Source organism: Artemia sp. Qi Xiang Cuo, chromosome 11, assembly GCF_049724085.1.
Source record: "Artemia sp. Qi Xiang Cuo chromosome 11, ASM4972408v1, whole genome shotgun sequence".
In the NCBI taxonomy this organism is placed as follows: Eukaryota; Metazoa; Arthropoda; class Branchiopoda; order Anostraca; family Artemiidae; genus Artemia; species Artemia sp. Qi Xiang Cuo.
In genome coordinates this window covers 40,006,864-40,024,371 of record NC_142804.1, presented here as the reverse complement: position 1 = coordinate 40,024,371, position 17,508 = coordinate 40,006,864, and the positions used below count along the sequence as shown (strand labels likewise).

At 33.1% G+C, this 17,508-nt stretch overlaps 1 protein-coding gene across 1 annotated transcript in view; it reads right to left on the bottom strand.

The window, feature by feature from the left end:
- The window catches only part of LOC148946969 (dipeptidase 1-like), a 225,545-nt gene that overhangs the window by 122,366 nt on the left and 85,671 nt on the right, over positions 1-17,508 (bottom strand). The window contains exon 5 of the mRNA XM_089096471.1: positions 61-237. Coding sequence (XP_088952597.1) covers positions 61-237 — 177 coding nt within the window. The remainder of the gene's footprint in view (positions 1-60; positions 238-17,508) is intronic.

Genomic DNA, 17,508 nt, shown 5'->3' with positions numbered 1-17,508 from the left:
TGGGAAATTGACCTTGACATACAGTAAATATTTAAGTTCTAAATTGCTGTCAGAACCTACCAATTTCTTTAGAACGTCATCAGGAACGTTTCTCGTTGTATTGCAAAGTGCTCTTGCAGATGAATGTGAAAAAACCACTGGTGCGAATGATCCTTCCAAGGCATCGTGCATTGTGGCTTTACTTACGTGGGACAAGTCTATTAACATCCCAAGTCTATTCATTTCTTTGATCACCCCCTAAAAAAAAAAAAAAAATAATAATTTGCATTCCTGTACGCACAGCTAAAAACTGTAGGCTACATACAAGAACGTATCCGGGATTTTTTGAGAGGGGGGGGGGAGATTAGTAAAATAAAACTTTAAAAACGCATCAAAAATTTGTTTTTATTCATTTTGGCTATATCTTTACGAGTCGGGCAAAAATTTTGGGGGATACAAACCCTCTCCCTCTAGATACGGCCTTGCTTAGATAAGAAGCAACTAATATTTAATTATAATTATAATATAAATGTTTTTACTTTTATAACTTTAACAAATCAAATAATATTAACATTTTGATTACCAAATATCAGTATATGTATATTAAACTGACAATGCACATTCATTTGCATTTTTTTCAGTAAAGTGCAAATTATGTTCTGGCCTTGGGAAGGCATAGGGGTTTTGAGCCCAACCTATGTTAATTTCTGCTCGTTTTGAGTATGACTCGGCTATTTATTGCAATTTCTGTTCGTTTTGGGTTTCATTGATTTATCGATGCTGATTTGTTGTAGTTTCACGCTTGGAAGATTATTTGATTTTTTTTTGCTCCTTTTTTGTTTAATGGAGTTCTTTACTTTTCTTAGAAAAACTTATTTTGTGGAAAAAGATTTTTTAATAAATTCTGTTCGTTTTATATTGACACAGTCTTTTCAGAGAAAAAGAAAATAATACTTTAAATCTTTTTGTTTTTTTTTAAATTTATAGTTTGGCCTGCTATTTGTATGCCGGAGAAAAATTTTCAGCAATTTTTAAAAACACACACCCTCTTAAATATCTGGACACAAATAGTAGTATTTAATTTAGTTTCATACCTCATCTAGTTGACCTGAAATGGAAAAATTGATACCATTCGCCAAAAATATGTTGACTTTCTTTGATAGCTTGGATGCATTTACGCTATTTTGATTTGGTTAAACTTTAAGAGCAGAAACAGCCCCGAAAGTTTGAATATAATACCCTCAGTCGTTCTTGGGATACTGCTGAGATGCCTTATTGGGAATTAACATTAACAAAGTGCATTTTGATTTAATCTTATGGCAACATTTAGTTTTTGAACATAAAGTCAAATGCGAGGGTGGGTGGGAGGGGGATTAGTTTCCCCCCAATCACTTTCGACTATTAAAAAGGGCACCAGCCCTTTCTGTTTTCAATCGAATGAGCCCTTTTCGAAGTTCCTACGACAACTCCTTCGATAAAAAGTGCCCTGGTCTAAACAACAACAACAACAAAAAATAATGAAAAATAATACACACATCGATCTTTATTATAAAAATTTCAAGCCTTCCAATCACTTTTGAGTATTAAAAAGGGCACTAAGCCTTTCGATTTCCAGTCGAAAGAGCTCTTTTTGAATTTCTACGACAACACTTCCTATAAAAACCTTATATGCCCCCAGGGCATAAATTACAACCCTTACCCTAAGGGCTGTGAGGGTACTTGTAATCCTCTAAGACCTAATTTCCAGAAATTTCAACTACGTTAAACAAAATGGACATCTCAAAATTTTGATTGGATGTGTCTGGGAAAAGTGTGGGCGTGAGAGGGGCGTTTGTCTTTCTCCAATCACTTTCAACTATTAGAAAAGGCACTAGCCCTTTCAATTTCCAATCAAATGAGCCCTTTTGAAGTTTCTACGGCAATGCTTTCAATAAAAACCTTATATGCCCCCAGGGGATAACTTACAACCCTCGCACTGAGGGCTGGGGGGGTGTCATCCTCAATGACCTAATTTCCAGAACTTTCCACTACGTTGAAAAAAATGGCTATTTGAAAATTTTGATTGGATGTGTTTGGGGGAATGGTGGGCGTGAGAGGGGGGTTAGTTACCCTCCAATCACTTAAAACTATTAAAAAGGGCACTAGCCCTCTCAATTTTTAATTGAAGGAGCCCCTTTTTAAGTTTTTACGAAAACTCTATCATTGAAAACCTTATATGCCCCCAGGGCATAACTTACAACCTTTGCCCTGGGGACTCTGAGGGGTTTGTCATCCTTAAATACATAATTTCCAGAATTTTTAACTACGTTGAACAAAATGGCTATCTCTAAACTTTGATTGAATGTGTTTGGGGGAATATTGGGCGGGAGAGGGGGGTTCATTACTCTTCACTCACTTTCGACTATTAAAAAGGGCAATTTGAATTTCCAATCAAATGAGCCCCTTTTGAAATTTCTACAACAACTTTCTATATAAACCTTATATGCCCCCAGGGCATAACTTACAACCCTTACACTGAGGGCTCTGAAGGGGGTTATCATCCTAAAAGACCTAATTTCCAGAACTTTCAACTATGTTGAACAAAATGAATATCTCAAAATTTGGATTGAATGTGTTTGGGGAAATGGTGGGTGTGAGAGGGGGTTTAGTTGCCCTTCAATCACTTTTGACTATTATAAAGGGCACTAGCCCTTTCAATTTCCAATCGAATGAGCCCTTTTTGAGGTTTTTGCAACATCGCTCTCTATTAAAACCTTACATGCTCCCAGGGCGTAACTAACAACTCTTTCCCTGAGGGCTGTGGGGGGATGGATTGTCGTTCTTAAAGACCTAATTTCCATAACTTTTAAGTACGTTGAATAAAATGGCTATCTAAAAATTTTGATTGGATGTGTTTGGGGAAAAGGTAGGCGTGAGAGGGGGTTAGTAGCCCTCAAATTACTTTCGACTATTAAAAAGGGCACTAGCCCTTTGTATTTCCAATCAAATGATCGCTTTTTGAATTTCTACGACAAAGCTTTCAATAAAAACCTTATATGCCCCAAGGGCATAACTTATAACCCTTGCCCTTAAGACTGTGGGTGGAGTGTCCTGCTCAAAGGTATAATTTCCTGAACTTTAAACTGCGTGGAACAAAATGAATATCTAAAAATTTTGATTGGATATTTTTGGGGAAATGGTGGGCGTAGAAGGGGTGTTAGTTGCCTTCCAATCACTTTCGACTATTAAAAAGGGAACATGCCACCCCAATTTCCAACTGAATGAGCCCTTTTTGAAGTTTCTATGACGACGCGTTCTATATAAACTTTATATGCCCCCAGGGCATAGCTTACAACCCTTGCCCTGAGGGCTGTGGGGGAGTGTCCTTCTCAAAAACATAATTTCTATCTGGAAATCCACAACACTGAACAAAATGGATGTCTAAAAATTTTGACTGGATGTGTTGGGGCAAAAGGTGGGCGAGAGATCGGGTATAGTTGCCCTCAAATTACTTTCGACTACTAAAAAGGGCACTAGATCTTTGAATTTCCAATCGAATGAGCCCTTTTTCAAGTTTCTGCGACAAATATTTCAATGAAAACTTATATGCCCCCAAGGCATAACTTATAACCCTTGCTCTGAAGACTGTGTGGGGGAGTGTCCTGCTCAAAGGTATAATTTCCTTAACGTTAAATGGGTAGAACACAATGGACATAAAAAAATTTTGATTGAATGTGCTTGGAGAAATACTGAAAGTGGGAGGGGACTTGTGTGCCTTCTAACTACTGCTAACTATTAAAAACGGCGCACGCCATTCCAATCTCTAGTCGAAAGGGCCCTTTTTTGAAGTTTCCACGACTACCCGTTCTATAAAAACTTTATATGCCCCCAGGGCATAACTTACAACCCATGTCCTGAGGGCTGTGAGGGGTTTGTCATCCTCAAAGATCTAATTTACCGAACTTAAAACTACGATGAATAAAATGGCTCTCTCAAAATTTTGATTGGATGTGTTTGGGGAAAAGGTGGGCGTGATAGGGGTGTTAGCTTCCCTCCAATCACTTTCGACTATTAAAAATGGTACTAGCCCTTTGAATTTTAAATCGAATGAGCCTGTTTTGAAGTTTCTACGAAAACGCCTTCTATAAAAACCTTATATGCCCTCAGGGCATAACTTACAACTCTTGCCCTGAAGGCTGTGGGGGAGTGTCCTCCTCAAAAACATAATTTCTCTGGAAATGAACTACCCTGAACAAAATGGCTATCTCAAAATTTTTATTGGATGTGTTTGGGGAAAAGGTGGGCATGAGAGGGGGGTTAATTGCACTCCAATCACTTTCGACTATTAAAAAGAGCACTAGCCATTCCAATTTCTAATCGAATGAGCCCTTTTCGAAGTTTCTACGACAACTCCTTCGATATAAAGTGCCCGGGTATGGAGAAAGAAGATAAAATAAATAAATAATACATTTTGCCCACATCGTTCTTTACTTAGGCAGCGCTTTCGCGCTGCCTATGATTGAATCTATGATCTTGGGAGAGCAAATGATAGTGCAGTGCGTGGTAACTTAAGCTCTATTTGAAGGACCTGTTTAACTGTAGCTTGAGAGTGGCTTTGATAGTGACAGGCAAAGCAATACATAGGCATATTTCAGTTATAAATCTAATAGTCCCCCCCCCAAAAAAAAATAAGGCCGTTAAAATAGCTCACTCTTCAAAAATAAACGATATGAGCCGTATAAATTAAAGCAGAGTCTACATTCTAAAGTCTACATCGATTGTTCTGTGATAGGCGCTGAAAACAGAAGGTTATCAGTGACTCGAAAAATAGTTTTACAGGCATTTACTGCTAAAACTAAAAAAATTGGAGCTTTTGTTAGTTTCTACTATCAATTTTAATGTATTATGTTCAACATATTCCTAACACATATTGTTGCCCGCTTCAGCGTGTGAAATTGAATATACAACAAAGAAGTATAATTGGATTTTTGTTTTTGTATATGCTTACGACTCCTTTGGTGAGTATCTTTTCGCTTTTGTTCGTGGTGTCATGTATAAACAAATAAATAAGCATGTTTTCTGCTTTTTAATAAACATTCGTATTTGTATGACAAATACGGTATTGTTTAGAAGATTCTCCTGAGTTTCATTTTTAATTTTTAAGTTAATTAAAAGTAGCGTGCTTATATAAGCCACCGTTTGTGTTTCTTTGCACCAACAAAAATTTATGTCAACAAGTTAGAGCCAACTAGTCATAGATTAATGCATGCAGGCTAATCACGGATCGTAGGCATGTGCCTTAGAAAGGTTAATGGCAATTTTGATATACATATACATACATACACATACATATACAAACGAAGAACAATAAGCAAATTTAAAAACATGACGGAGATATGTTTTTATGGAAAGGATCTGTATGAATAGTTAAATACACTATGGAGAAACAAAAACAGAAGAGATTGTAAAAAAAAATTAATTTCAAGGAGTTTTGTCTCTTTCTTATAAAGAAATATTGAATATAGAAAATACAGAAAATATAATAATATTGTAATCTTATCTAGAAAATATTGAATCAATTCAACAGTTCTTAAGGACATAACATTAAGAACACAAATTACATTTACGTTAGGCAACCTTAAGTGTTGCAGCAGCTTTTTGTCAGCGTTGCCGCTAAAAACGCTGAGGCCCTAAAAATTTGGTTTTCCCATCCATCAAACGCTGTGTTTGGCAACCCCTAAACAATTTAATTTGTGCTGTCATAAAAAAGCAAGGTTTGACACATTTCTTTAGAGACGATCTCAAAATACACTGTTTTTGCATTGTTATCTCTAAATTATTATCTGGCCAGGATTCAAGGCCGTATCCAGGGGGGGGATTTCACCGGCTTGAGCCGCCCCCCCCCCCGCGAAATTTTTGACCGAGTCGAAAATTAGTCTAAAAAATACCTTGAAAGATAAAACCTTACCAGAAAAAGATGCTATAAAAAAATTCGGGAAAAAATTGGGTAAACCCCCCCTCCGAACAAAAATCCTGGATACCTGCTTACCAGCATTACTATCTATTTCCTGACACCTAATAATGCCATGGCTCCTAAAATGCACCATATATGTAGACTGAGGCTATTTTTCCTTTACTCCAGAATATAAAACCTAACCAAATCCTGACAAATGCCCTGACGAGGACATGCTGAATATATAAGATTGAAGCTGTTCTGGTGCTGTAAGATAGTCTGGGGTCTCCGCTCCGTCATAAGTTCCTTTCTTCATCCCTATCCCCAACAGAGAAATCCTGCTTGCGTGGCCTCATAGTGGCAGAAGGGTAGCCCATTATTGTGACTGCTAACAGCACTGCAGGGTGACCTTGAGGAGTGGCACCCCTCGAGAAAATTATACCGTAGTAAACGACACGGCTTTTTCGCGTTGGATTCTGATGAATGAATAATTCCTCTGGGGTGGTTGGTTTTAGTGAACTTTATTAGGCTGAAAACCTCTCCCTAGCTAAATTATCTATTATGGGTGGCCTCCCCTTATTAGCATAATTTTTTAGGCTTGAATAGGCTATAATATAATGAGTCGGAGGTTAATAGGAAACTGTTTGGGGGGCGGAGCAACAACAGGATTGCGGGGCTGCTTCCTACATTTAGCTTGTTTTTGCACCAAATCAGGACTATTCTCGTATTTTCAGTCTGTGCTCTACTTTTTTCCAATACATTCCAAAATAATGAAGTTGTCAATTGGAAATTAAAAAATTTAGTGCCTTCTTTTCACGAAAAGCATGTATGTGTGAAAAGAGCAGGCATAGTGCTGCTCTGCTTACAACCAACGCAGTCAAAACTCGCAGTGATGCAAGGTGCCTGACATTAGATAGCGCACCAAAGGATGCGAAAATGTGCCGTCGGCGCATTTTCACCATATATATTTGGGGTGGAGTTTGAAATTCAGGATAAATTAGATCTTGCAGAGATGAGTGCAAAAACAAATTATAAAAATAAATAACAATAAATAAAAACAGAAATTCAGAGACAATGTTACCAGAAAGTGTGAATTTTCGATTTTCAGAATAGTGTGTGTGTGTGTGTGTGTTTGTGTTGGTGTGGTTGTGTGTGTGTGTTTTTTTTTCTCTGTGTGTGTGTGTGTTTCTGTGTGTGTGTGTGTGTGTTTGTGTGTGTGTGTTTGTGTGTGTGTGTTTGTTTGTGTTTGTGTGTGTGTGTGTGTGTGTTCGTGTGTATGTATTTGTGTGTGTTTGTGTGTGTGTGTGTTTGTGTGTGTGTGTTTGTGTGTGTATGTTTATGTGTGTGTGTTTGTGTTTGTGTGTGTGTGTGTGTTTGTTTGTTTGTGTGACATTCTGAAGATGTTTCAAAGTTCATTTTGGACTTCTTTTTTGTTGAAATGTAAGAGTTGGAATATTTCAGTAGTGTTTTGTCGGGATTTACCTTGTCACTGTTAAACTCTCTTGATGTTTCAACGTTCATTTTGGATTTTTTTTTTCATTTTCTCTTCGTGAAACAAGTACATTTTTTTTTTACCCAGTTAAACTGATTTTGTTAATGGAACTTATTGCATGCATATTTCTTTGTTCGTGATCCATGTTAAATGTCCATTTTTCTCATCGTGAAACTTCCATAATAACTTTCCTCATTGAAAAAACTGGTTTTGTTCATGGAACTTGTTGCACGCTTATTTGTGTTCTTGGAACTTGTTGAGTGATGATCTTTTGTTCGGGAAACGTGTTGCAGTGTGATTTTGTTTATTCTCTTCTCGAAACTTGTACATTGATTTTTCTCTTCGTGAAACTGATTTTAGTAATGGAAGTTGTTGCTTGAGTATTGTTTTTGGTTCGTGGAACTTGTTGCTTGCTGTTTTTTTCATTCGTGAAACTTGTTGCAGGTTGATTTTTTCTTTTCTTGAAATATGTGTATTAATTTTTTTTCTCTTTCTGAAACTAATTTTGTTCGAAGAACAAGCTGCCTGCACATTTTTTTAATCTTGGATTTTTTTGTGTGCTGACAGTTTTTTTTGTTCGTTAACGATGCTACTTGTTGATTTTTTTTTTCTCTTTGCGGTAACCATTGACTGATTTTTTCTCCTCGCGAAAATGATTTTGTCGATGGAACATGTCGCGTGCTGATTATTTTTTGTTCGTGAAACTTGTTGCATGTTGCTTTTTTTCTCTTCGCCAAATTTGTACACTGATTTATCTCCTCGTGAAACTGATTTTGTTCAAGGAACTTGTTGCATGATGGTTTTCTGTTCGTGAAACTTGTTGCATGTTGATTTTTCTCTTTGTGAAACTTGCTCACTGATTTCCTTCTTCTTCTCTTGAAGCCAATTTTGTTCATGGAACCTGACCGTGCTGATTTATGCCTGTGGAACTTGTTGAGTGCTGATTTTTCTTTGTGAAACTTGTTACAGGATGATTTTTTTTCTCTTCGCAAAAATCAAACAGTGAATTCTCCCCCAATTGAACTGATTTTAGTAATCAAATATATTATGTGTGGATTTTCTATTCCAGAGAATTGCAGTAAACATTTTTACCCTTTATAACGCAAGTACATTGATTTTTTTTCTACCTAGTGAAACTGATTTTGTTCATGGAACTTATTGCATGCATATTTCATTGTTCGTGATCCATGTTAAATGTTGATTTTTCTTTTCATGAAACTTCTCCAAAGATTTTCCTCATTGATAAAACTGGTTTTGTTCATGGAGCTTGTTGCACGCTGATATATGTTCGTGTAACTTGTTGAGTGATGATCTTTTGTTCGTGAAACGTGTTGCAGTGTGATTTTGTTTATTCTCTTCTCAAAACTTGACCATTGATTTTTCTCTTCGTGAAACTGATTTTATTAATGGAAGTTGTTGAGTGCTGATTGTTTTTTTTTGTTCGTGGAACTTGTTGCTTGCTGTTTTTTTGTATTCGTAAAACTTGTTGCAGGTTGATTTTTTCTCTTCGTGAAACATGTACATTGATTTTTTTTTCTTCTCCTGAAACTAATTTTGTTCATGGAACATACTGCATGCATATTTTTTTGATCTTGGATTCTTTTTTGTGCTGAGTGTTTTTTTTTGTTCATGAAACTTGTTGCTTGTTGATTTTTTTTCTCTTCGCGAAACTCGTACACTGACTTTTCTCCTCGTGAAACTGATTTTGTTCAAGGAACTTGTTGCGTGCTGATTTTGTTAATGGAACTTGTTGCATATTTTTTTTGGTTTGGGTAACTTGTTGTATGTTGACTTTTCTCATCGAGAAACTTGCGCATTGATTTCTCTCCTCTTGAAGCTGATTTTCTCCATGGAACTTGTTGCGTGCTTTTTTTTGTATGTGTAACTTGTTGCATGCAGGTTTTTCTTCAGGAACCTTGTTACATGTTGATTTTAATCTTTCTGAAACTTATGAATTGATTTTTATCCAAATGAAACTGGATTTGTTCATGGAACTTGTTGCATGTTAATTTTTTTTATTAGTGAAACTTATTGCATGTTGTTTTTTTTCTTCTTGAATTTTGTATATTGATTTTTTTATTTTTTCCTCGGGAAAACAATTCGTAGATGGAACACGTTGATTGCTGATTTTTTAGTAATGTAAAAAAAAGTTGAAAAAAACTGTAAAAAAAACTGTCAAAAAAATGGTTACTACAAACATTATTTTTCCATTAGTAAAAGTCACGACTAACATTTCTATATTATTCTAATTTTGAGTTCGGAAAATATTAAGTAAGATAAATGTAATTTTTTTGTGTTGTAAGAATGTTACATGTCATTCTAAGAGATGTAAAAAAAAAGTTGAAAAAATATATCATGTTAAAAAAAAGTGGGGGGGCCTGAAGGGGGTCGGAGGGAGAAGGGTTGGCAGGGCTGGGGGGGTTAGCAGAGGGTTGAGGAGGGGGGGGGGGTTAGGGGCAGGAGTTGGGGGGGGAGGATAAAAATTTGGGGGAGGGGGTCCTTGGGGTTGGGGGTAGGGGACCTTACAACACTGTTCAAATGGTAGTTGTGTATTATAACGAAAACAGTTGAGAATCGCCCAAATAAAAAAAAAATATGTATCTCTGAATAGGAGTTAGCATTCCCTCAGATGGTTTACCATTTTCGTTTCTATCAACGACTATAATCATACCATAATTAAGAATCATCTCCAATATTAAAAAATCCATAACAGTTCGAATAACTCATCGTCAGAGTTTTTATACCCGTGTTCAAGGTCAAACATAAAAAAAACACGCCTAACAAATTGCCATAGAATTTCGTAACTTCATACCATGAAAAGAACCAACATACCATGAAAACAGTCATGACTTCTAACAGAAAACATGTTTAACACCAAAATCACTGTAGCACGAATTTTCATGGTATGGTGATTCTGATTACAACATAAAAAAAACCCAAAGATATGAATTTTTATGGCATGGTGATTTCTATATTTCTGCTACCTTTAATTAATATATGCAAAAAAGGATAGGGACCCGCTCTCTTTAATTGATATAACACTACTAAGGATATAATCAAACAATAAAATCTCTTGTGAAAGAGCCGTTCACGAAATGGAAGGACGCTCTGAAATTGTTTAAAAACCACGAGTCGCATACTTACCACAAAGAATGCATACTGATTGGTAACCGCTTTTTGAAAACAAAAATGACTCAAACTCTGATATAAGGAATATTATGGATTAAAGTAGAAAGAAACAAGTAAAAGATAACAGAAAAAACTTTCATCAAATGTTGACACAATAAAACTCTGTAACCGATAAGAGTTAGCATTGAGAGGCACGAATGACCATGGACCAATATCAATAAATGATGAAGAGCCTTATTTAAATGACGGTAATTTTCGTGCGCTTTTAAGGATGAGACTCAAGTGTGGAGAAATCAAAATTTAATAAGCCACATAGAAAATGCTAACTTGAATGCATTGTACATGAGCCCTGAAGTTCAAAATGAAGTGATAAATATATGCGGAGAATTAATCCAGAAAGAAATTGTGGCAAACATTAATAACGCTAAGGCATTTGCAGTTCTTGTGGACGAAACTGCGGATATCAGTAGGAATGGGGCAGGAGGCGCGACGGGGCACAACTGCTGCCATCTATAATCGAGTCTAACGGCGCCTAACCACATAGACAATTTTATTGATCTACGAAGGGGATAGGATTTCTGGGAAATTAATTTGCATAATCGCCGGAGAATTCTAATGTATCATTAGGGGATTAAGAAACAATTTGGCTTCTCTGGTCTTTAGGTCTGAGAGATTAATATTAATATTTTATTGAAACCTTAATAGTGTAACTAGGAACACCTTAGATATATTTTCAGAAATTCAAACGAGATACAAGACAGATTGAATATATTTTAACGCAGGAAATGGTTTCTTGAAAGTTTTAAATGTGACATCGCAATAGGATGCCAAAACAAAATAACACAAAGAAATTACGTTTAGGGGATTATTTGGGCGAAACAAATTAATCGAAATTTTAGGGATTATTTGGACGAAACACTTTGAGACATTTTTTAGGATGATTTGGGATGAAACTCTGTGGTCGCTATAAAACACATGTTCCATTTGAACAGTGTTGTAAAGTCCCCATTACGCAACCCCCATGGGCCCCCATCCACACAACATCTTTGCCCCCTTTTTTAATGCTCTTTTTTGCACACTTCAGACACATAAGGGCCCCCTGCCCCCCCCCCTCCACACAACTTTTTGCCACCCCCCCCCCATTTTTTGATACTTTTTTTGCGCGCTCGAGACACAAAAGGGTCCCCCTCCCTCCGAAGTTTTGGGGGCCTCCCCCCAACTTTTCAGGTCCCTCCCCCCATTTTTTTTACTTTTTTTTAAGTTCTTTTTTCATTTTTTTTATTATTTTTTAACATGATATATTTTTCTTCTTTTTTCAGTTTAGAGTTATAGTTCAGTTATAGTTAAGAGTTTTAGAGTTTTAGCTTAGAATCTTAGCTTAGAGTTTTAGTAAGAGTTATAGTTTAGTTTAATTTTAGTTAAGAGTTTTAGTTTAGAGTTGTAGTTTAGTTTTAGTTAGGAGTTTTAGTTTCGAGTTGATCTTTAGTTTTAGTTAAGAGTTTTAGTTTAGAGTTTAGAGTTTTAGCTTAGAGTCATATCTCAGAGCTTTAGTTAGAGTTATAGTTTAGTTTAGTTTTAGTTAAGAGTTTTAGTTTATAGTTGTTGTTTAGTTTTAGATAAGAGTTTTAGTTTAGAGTTTTAGTTTGGTATTAGCTTACAGTTTTAGTTAGAGTTATAGTTTAGTTTAGTTGTAATTCAGAGTCTAGAGTTTCAAGTTAGACTCTCAGAGTATAGTAGACTCTCAGAATTTTAGTTAGAGTTGTAACTTATTTTGGTTTTAGTCAATAGTTTTTTGGATATGTAGTTAAGTTTTAGATAACAGTTCTAGGTTAGACTTATAGCCCACAGTCTTAGCTTAGAGTTTTTGGTTGAACATATAGTTTGGTTTAGTATCAGTAACCAATTTTTGTTTATAGTTGTAGTTTAGTTTTAGTTAAGAGTTTTAGTTTAGAGTTTAGAGTTTTAGCTTAAAGTCATATCTTAGAGTTTTATTTAGAGTTATAGTTTAGTTTAGTTTTAGCAAAGAATTTTAGTTTAGAGTTGTATAGTTTTACTTAAGAGTTTTAGTTTAGAGTTTAGAGTTTTAGTTTAGAGTCTTAGCTTAGACTTTTAGTTAGAATTATAGTTTAGTTTAGTTTTAGTTAAGAGTTTTAACTTAGAGTTGTAGATTAGTTGTAGTTAAGAGTCTTAGTTTAGAGTTTAGAGTTTTAGTTTAGATTCATATCTTTGAGTTTTAGTTAGATTTATAGTTTATTTTAGTTTTAGCTAAGAGTTTTACTTTAGAGTTATAGTTTAGTTTTAGGTTAGAGTTGTAGTTTAGTTTTAGGTAGGAGTTTTAGTCTAGAGGCTAGAGTTCTAGCTTAGAGTCTTATCCTAGAGTTATAGTTAAATTATAGTTTAATTTAGTTTTAGTTAAGAGTTTTAGTTTAGAGTTGTAGTTTAGTTTTAGTGATGAGTTTTAGTTTATAATTTAGAGTTTTAGTTTAGGGATTTAGCTTAGAGTTTTAGTTAGAGCTATAGTTTAGTTAATTTTAGTTTAGAGTTGTAGTTTAGTTTTAGCTAGAGTAATAATTTAGTTCAGCGTTAGCTAATAGATATAGTTAAGAGTTTAAAGTTTTAGTTTAGTGTCTTATCTTAGAGTTTTAGTTACGGTTATTTTTTAGTTTAGAGCTATATTTTAAAGCTGTGGTTTAGTTTTGGATAATGGTTATAGTTTAAGGTTTTATTTTTGTATTAGCTTACAGTTTTAGTTAGAGTTATAGTAGTTAAGAGCTTTAGTTTAGAGTTAAGGGTTTAGCATAGAGTCTTAGCTTAGAGTTTTAGTTAGAATTATAGTTTAGTTTAGTTTTAGTTAAGAACTTTAGTTTAGAGTTATAATTTAGTTTTAGGTTAGAGTTGTAGTTTAGTTATAGGTAAGAGTTTTAATTTAGAGGTTAGAGTTTTAGCTTAGGGTCTTATCTTAGAGTTTTAGTTGGAGTTATAGTTTAGTTTATTTTTAGTTAAGAGTTTTAGTTTAGAGTTGTATTTTAGTTTTAGTTAGGAGTTTTAGTTTAGATTTTAGAGTTTTATTTTAGGGTCTTAGCTTAGAGTTTTAGTTAGAGCTATAGTTTAGCTAATTTTAGTTTAGAGTTGTAGTTAATTTTTAGTTAGAGTTATAGTTTAGTTTAGTTTTAGCTAAAAAATTATACTTTAGAGTTTAGAGTTTTAGAGTTGTTGTTTAATTTTAGTTAAGAGTTTTAGTTTAGAGTTTTAGTTTGGTATTAGCTTATAGTTTTAGTTAGAGTTATGGTGGTTAAGAGTTTTAGTTTAGAGTTTAGAGTTTTAGTTTAGAGTCCTAGCTTAGAGTTTTAGTTAGAGTTATAGTTTAGTTTAGTTTTAGTTAAGAGTTTTTGTTTGGAGTTTAGAGTTTTAGTTTAGAGTTAAGAGTTTTAATTTAGAGTCTTAACTTATCGTTTTAGTCAGTTATAGATTAGTTTAGTTTTATGCCAGAGTCTTAGCTTAGAGTTTTTCGTTACACTTTTAGTTTAGTTTAGTGTTAGTTTAGTTTTAGTTAAGAGTTTCAGTTTCGAGTTGTAATTTATTCTTATTTAAGAGTTTTATTTTAGAGTTTTAGTTTAGGGTCTTAGCTTAGAGTTTTAGTTAGAGCTATAGTTAAGTTTAGTTTTAGCTAAGAGTTTTAGTTTAGAGTTGTAGTTTAGTTTTAGTTAAGTGTTTTAGTTTAGAGTTTTGGTTTAGGGTTTTAGCTTAGAGTTTTAGTTAGAGCTAAAGTTAAGTTAATTTTAGTTTAGAGTTGTAGTTTAGTTTTCTTTAAGAGTTATAGTTTAGAGTTTAGAGTTTTATTTTAGAGTCTTAGCTTAGGTTTATAGTTAGAGTTATAGTTTGTTTTAGTTTTGGTTAAGAGTTTTAGCTTAGATTTGTAGTTTAGTTTTAGGTAAGAGTTTTAGTTTAGAGTTTTAGCATAGAGTCTTAGCTTAGAGTTTTAGTTAGAGTTATAGTTTAGTTTAGTTTAGAGTTATAGTTTAGTTTTAGTTTATAGTTATAGTTTAGTTTTAGGTAAGAGTTTTAGTTTAGAGGTTAGAGTTTTAGCTTAGAGTCTTATCGTAGTGTTTTAGTTAGAGTTATAGTTTAGTTTAGTTTCAGTTAAGAGTTTTAGTGTAGATTTTAAGTTAGTCTTACAGTTTAATTTAGTTTTATTTATGAGTTTTAGCTTAGAGTTTTAGCTCTGTTTTATTTAAGAGTTATAGTTTAGAGTTTAGAGTTTTAGTTTAGGGCTTTAGCTTAGGGGTTTAGTTAGAGCTATACTTTAGTTTAGAGCTTTAGTTTAGAACTTTAGTTTAGAGTTGTTTTTTTGTTTTAGATATGGGTTTTAGTTTAGGGTTTTAGTTTGCTTTTAGTTTATTGTTTTAGTTAGAGTTATAGCAGTTAAAAGTTTTAGTTTAGAGTTTAGAGTTTTAGTATGGTATTAGCTTAAAGTCTTAATTAGAGTTATAGTAGTTAAGAGTTTTATTTTAGAGTTTAGAGTTTTAGTTTAGAGTTTAGAGTTATAGTTTAGTCTTAGGTTAACGTTTTAGTTAGTTAGAGCTTAGCTTAGAGTCTTAGCTAGAGTCTTAGCAGGATTTTTCGTTACACTTTTAGTTTAGTTTAGTGTTGGTTTAGTTTTAGTTAAGGATTTCAGTTTAGAGTTGTAGGTTTAGTTTTAGTTAAGAGTTTGTAGTTTAGAGTTTTTTGGTTTAGGGTCTTAGCTTAGAGTTTTAGTTAGAGCTATAGTTAGAGTTTTAGTTTTAGCTAAGAGTTTTAGCTTAGAGTTGTAGTTTAGTTTTAGTTAAGAGTTTTAGTTTAGAGTTTTGGTTAGAGCTAAAGTTAAGTTAATTTTAGTTTAGACTTGTAGTTGTAGTTTTCTTTTAGAGTTATAGTTTAGAGTTTAGAGTTTTAGTTTAGAGTCTTAGCTTAGGTTTTTAGTTAGAGTTATAAGTTTGTTTTAGTTTCAGTTAAGAGTTTTAGCTTAGAGTTTTAGTTAGAGTTTAGAATTTTAGTTTAGAGTCTTAGCTTAGAGTTTTAGTAATATTTATAGTTTCGTTTAGTTTTAGTTGAGAATTTAGAGTTTTAGTTTAGTGTCAAAGCTTAGAGTTTTAATTAGAGTTATAGTTTAGTTTAGTTTTAGTTAGGAGCATTAGTCTAGATCTCTAGTTTAGTTTTACTTAAGAGTTTTAGTTTAGAGTTTATAGTTTTAGTTTAGTTTTAGTTAAGAGTTTTAGTTTAGATATTGGAGTTCTAGTTTTGAGTCTTAGCTTAGAGTTTTAGTTAGAGTTATAGTTTAGTTTAGTTTTTATTCAGAGTTATAGTTTAAAATCTTAGCTTAGAGTTTTAGTTAGAGTTATAGTTTAGTTTAGTTTTAGTTAAGAATTTTAGTTTAGAGGTGTTGTTTAGTTTTAGATAAGAGTTTTAGTTTAGAGTTACGAGTTTTAGTTAGAGTTATAGTTTAGTTTAGTTTTAGTTTAGAGTCTAGAGTTTTAGTTTAGAGTGATAGTTTAGTTTTAGTTAGCGTTATAGTTTAGTTTTAGTTAAGAGTTTTAGTTTAGATATTGGAGTTTTAGTTTTGAGTCTTAGCTTAGAGTTTTAGTTAGAGTTATAGTTTAGTTTGGTTTTAATTCAGAGTTTTAGTTTAGAGTCTTAGCTTAGAGTTTTAGTTAGTTATAGTTTAGTTTAGTTTTAGTAAAGAATTTTAGTTTAGAGGTGTTGTTTAGTTTAAGATAAGAGTTTTAGTTTAGAGTTTAGAGTTTAAGTTAGAGTTATTGTTTAGTTTAGTTTTAGTTTAGACTTATAGTTTAGTTTTAGTTAAGAGTTTTAGCTTAGAGTTGTTGTTTAGTTTTAGATAAGAGTTTTAGTTTAGAGTTTTAGTTTAGAGTCTTAGCTTAGAGGATTAGTTAGAGGTATAGTTTAGTTTAGTTCTAGTTAAAAGTTTCAGTTTAGGGTTTTAGCTTAGAGTTTAGAGTTTTAGTTTAGAGTCTTAGCTTAGAGTTTAAGTTAGAGTTATAGTTTTAGTTTAGTTTTAGTTTTAGTTAAACTAAAACTCTTAACTAAAACTAAACTAAACTATGACTCTAACTAAAACTCTAGGTTTTAGTTAGACTTTAAATAAAAATCTAACTCTAAACTCTAACTAAAAATCTAAGCTAAGACTCTAAACTAAAACTCTAAACTATAATTCTTAACTAAAACTAAACTACAACTCTAAACTAAAATTAACTTTACTGAAGCTCTAACTAAAACTCTAGGCTAAACCACTAAACTAAAACTCTAAACTAAAACTCTTAACTAAAACTAAACTACAACTCTAAACTAAAACTCTTAACTAAAACTAAACATCAACTCTAAACTAAAGCTCTAAACTAAACTAAAACTAAACTATAACTCTAAAATAAAACTCTTAACTAAAACTAAACTAAACTATAACTCTAACTAAAATTCAAAGATATGACTCTAAGCTAAAACTCTAAACTCTATACTAAAACTCTTAACTAAAACTAAACTACAACTCTAAACTAAAGCTCTCAACTAACACCAAACTACAACTCTAAGCAAAAATTATCAACCAAAGCTAAACTAAAATATAACTATAAATAAAACTATAAATTAAGAATCTCAGTTAAAACTCGAAGCAAAAACTCTTGACTAAAACTAAACTACCACGATGGACAAGAAAACTTAATTCCAACTTTGGTAAACTCTAACTCTTACTGAAATTAAAAGATATGACTATAAGCTAAAACTCTAAACTCTAAATTAAAGCTGTCAGCTATAACCAAGCTACAACTATAAGGAGATACCCTTAACTGAAACTAATTTAAACTATATTTGCAACGAAAAACTCTAAGCTAAGACTCTAGGCTAAAACTCTAAACTAAAACTCTTAGCTAAAACTAAACTACAAGTCCAAAAACAACTTAACTAAAACTAAAATAAAATATAACTCTAA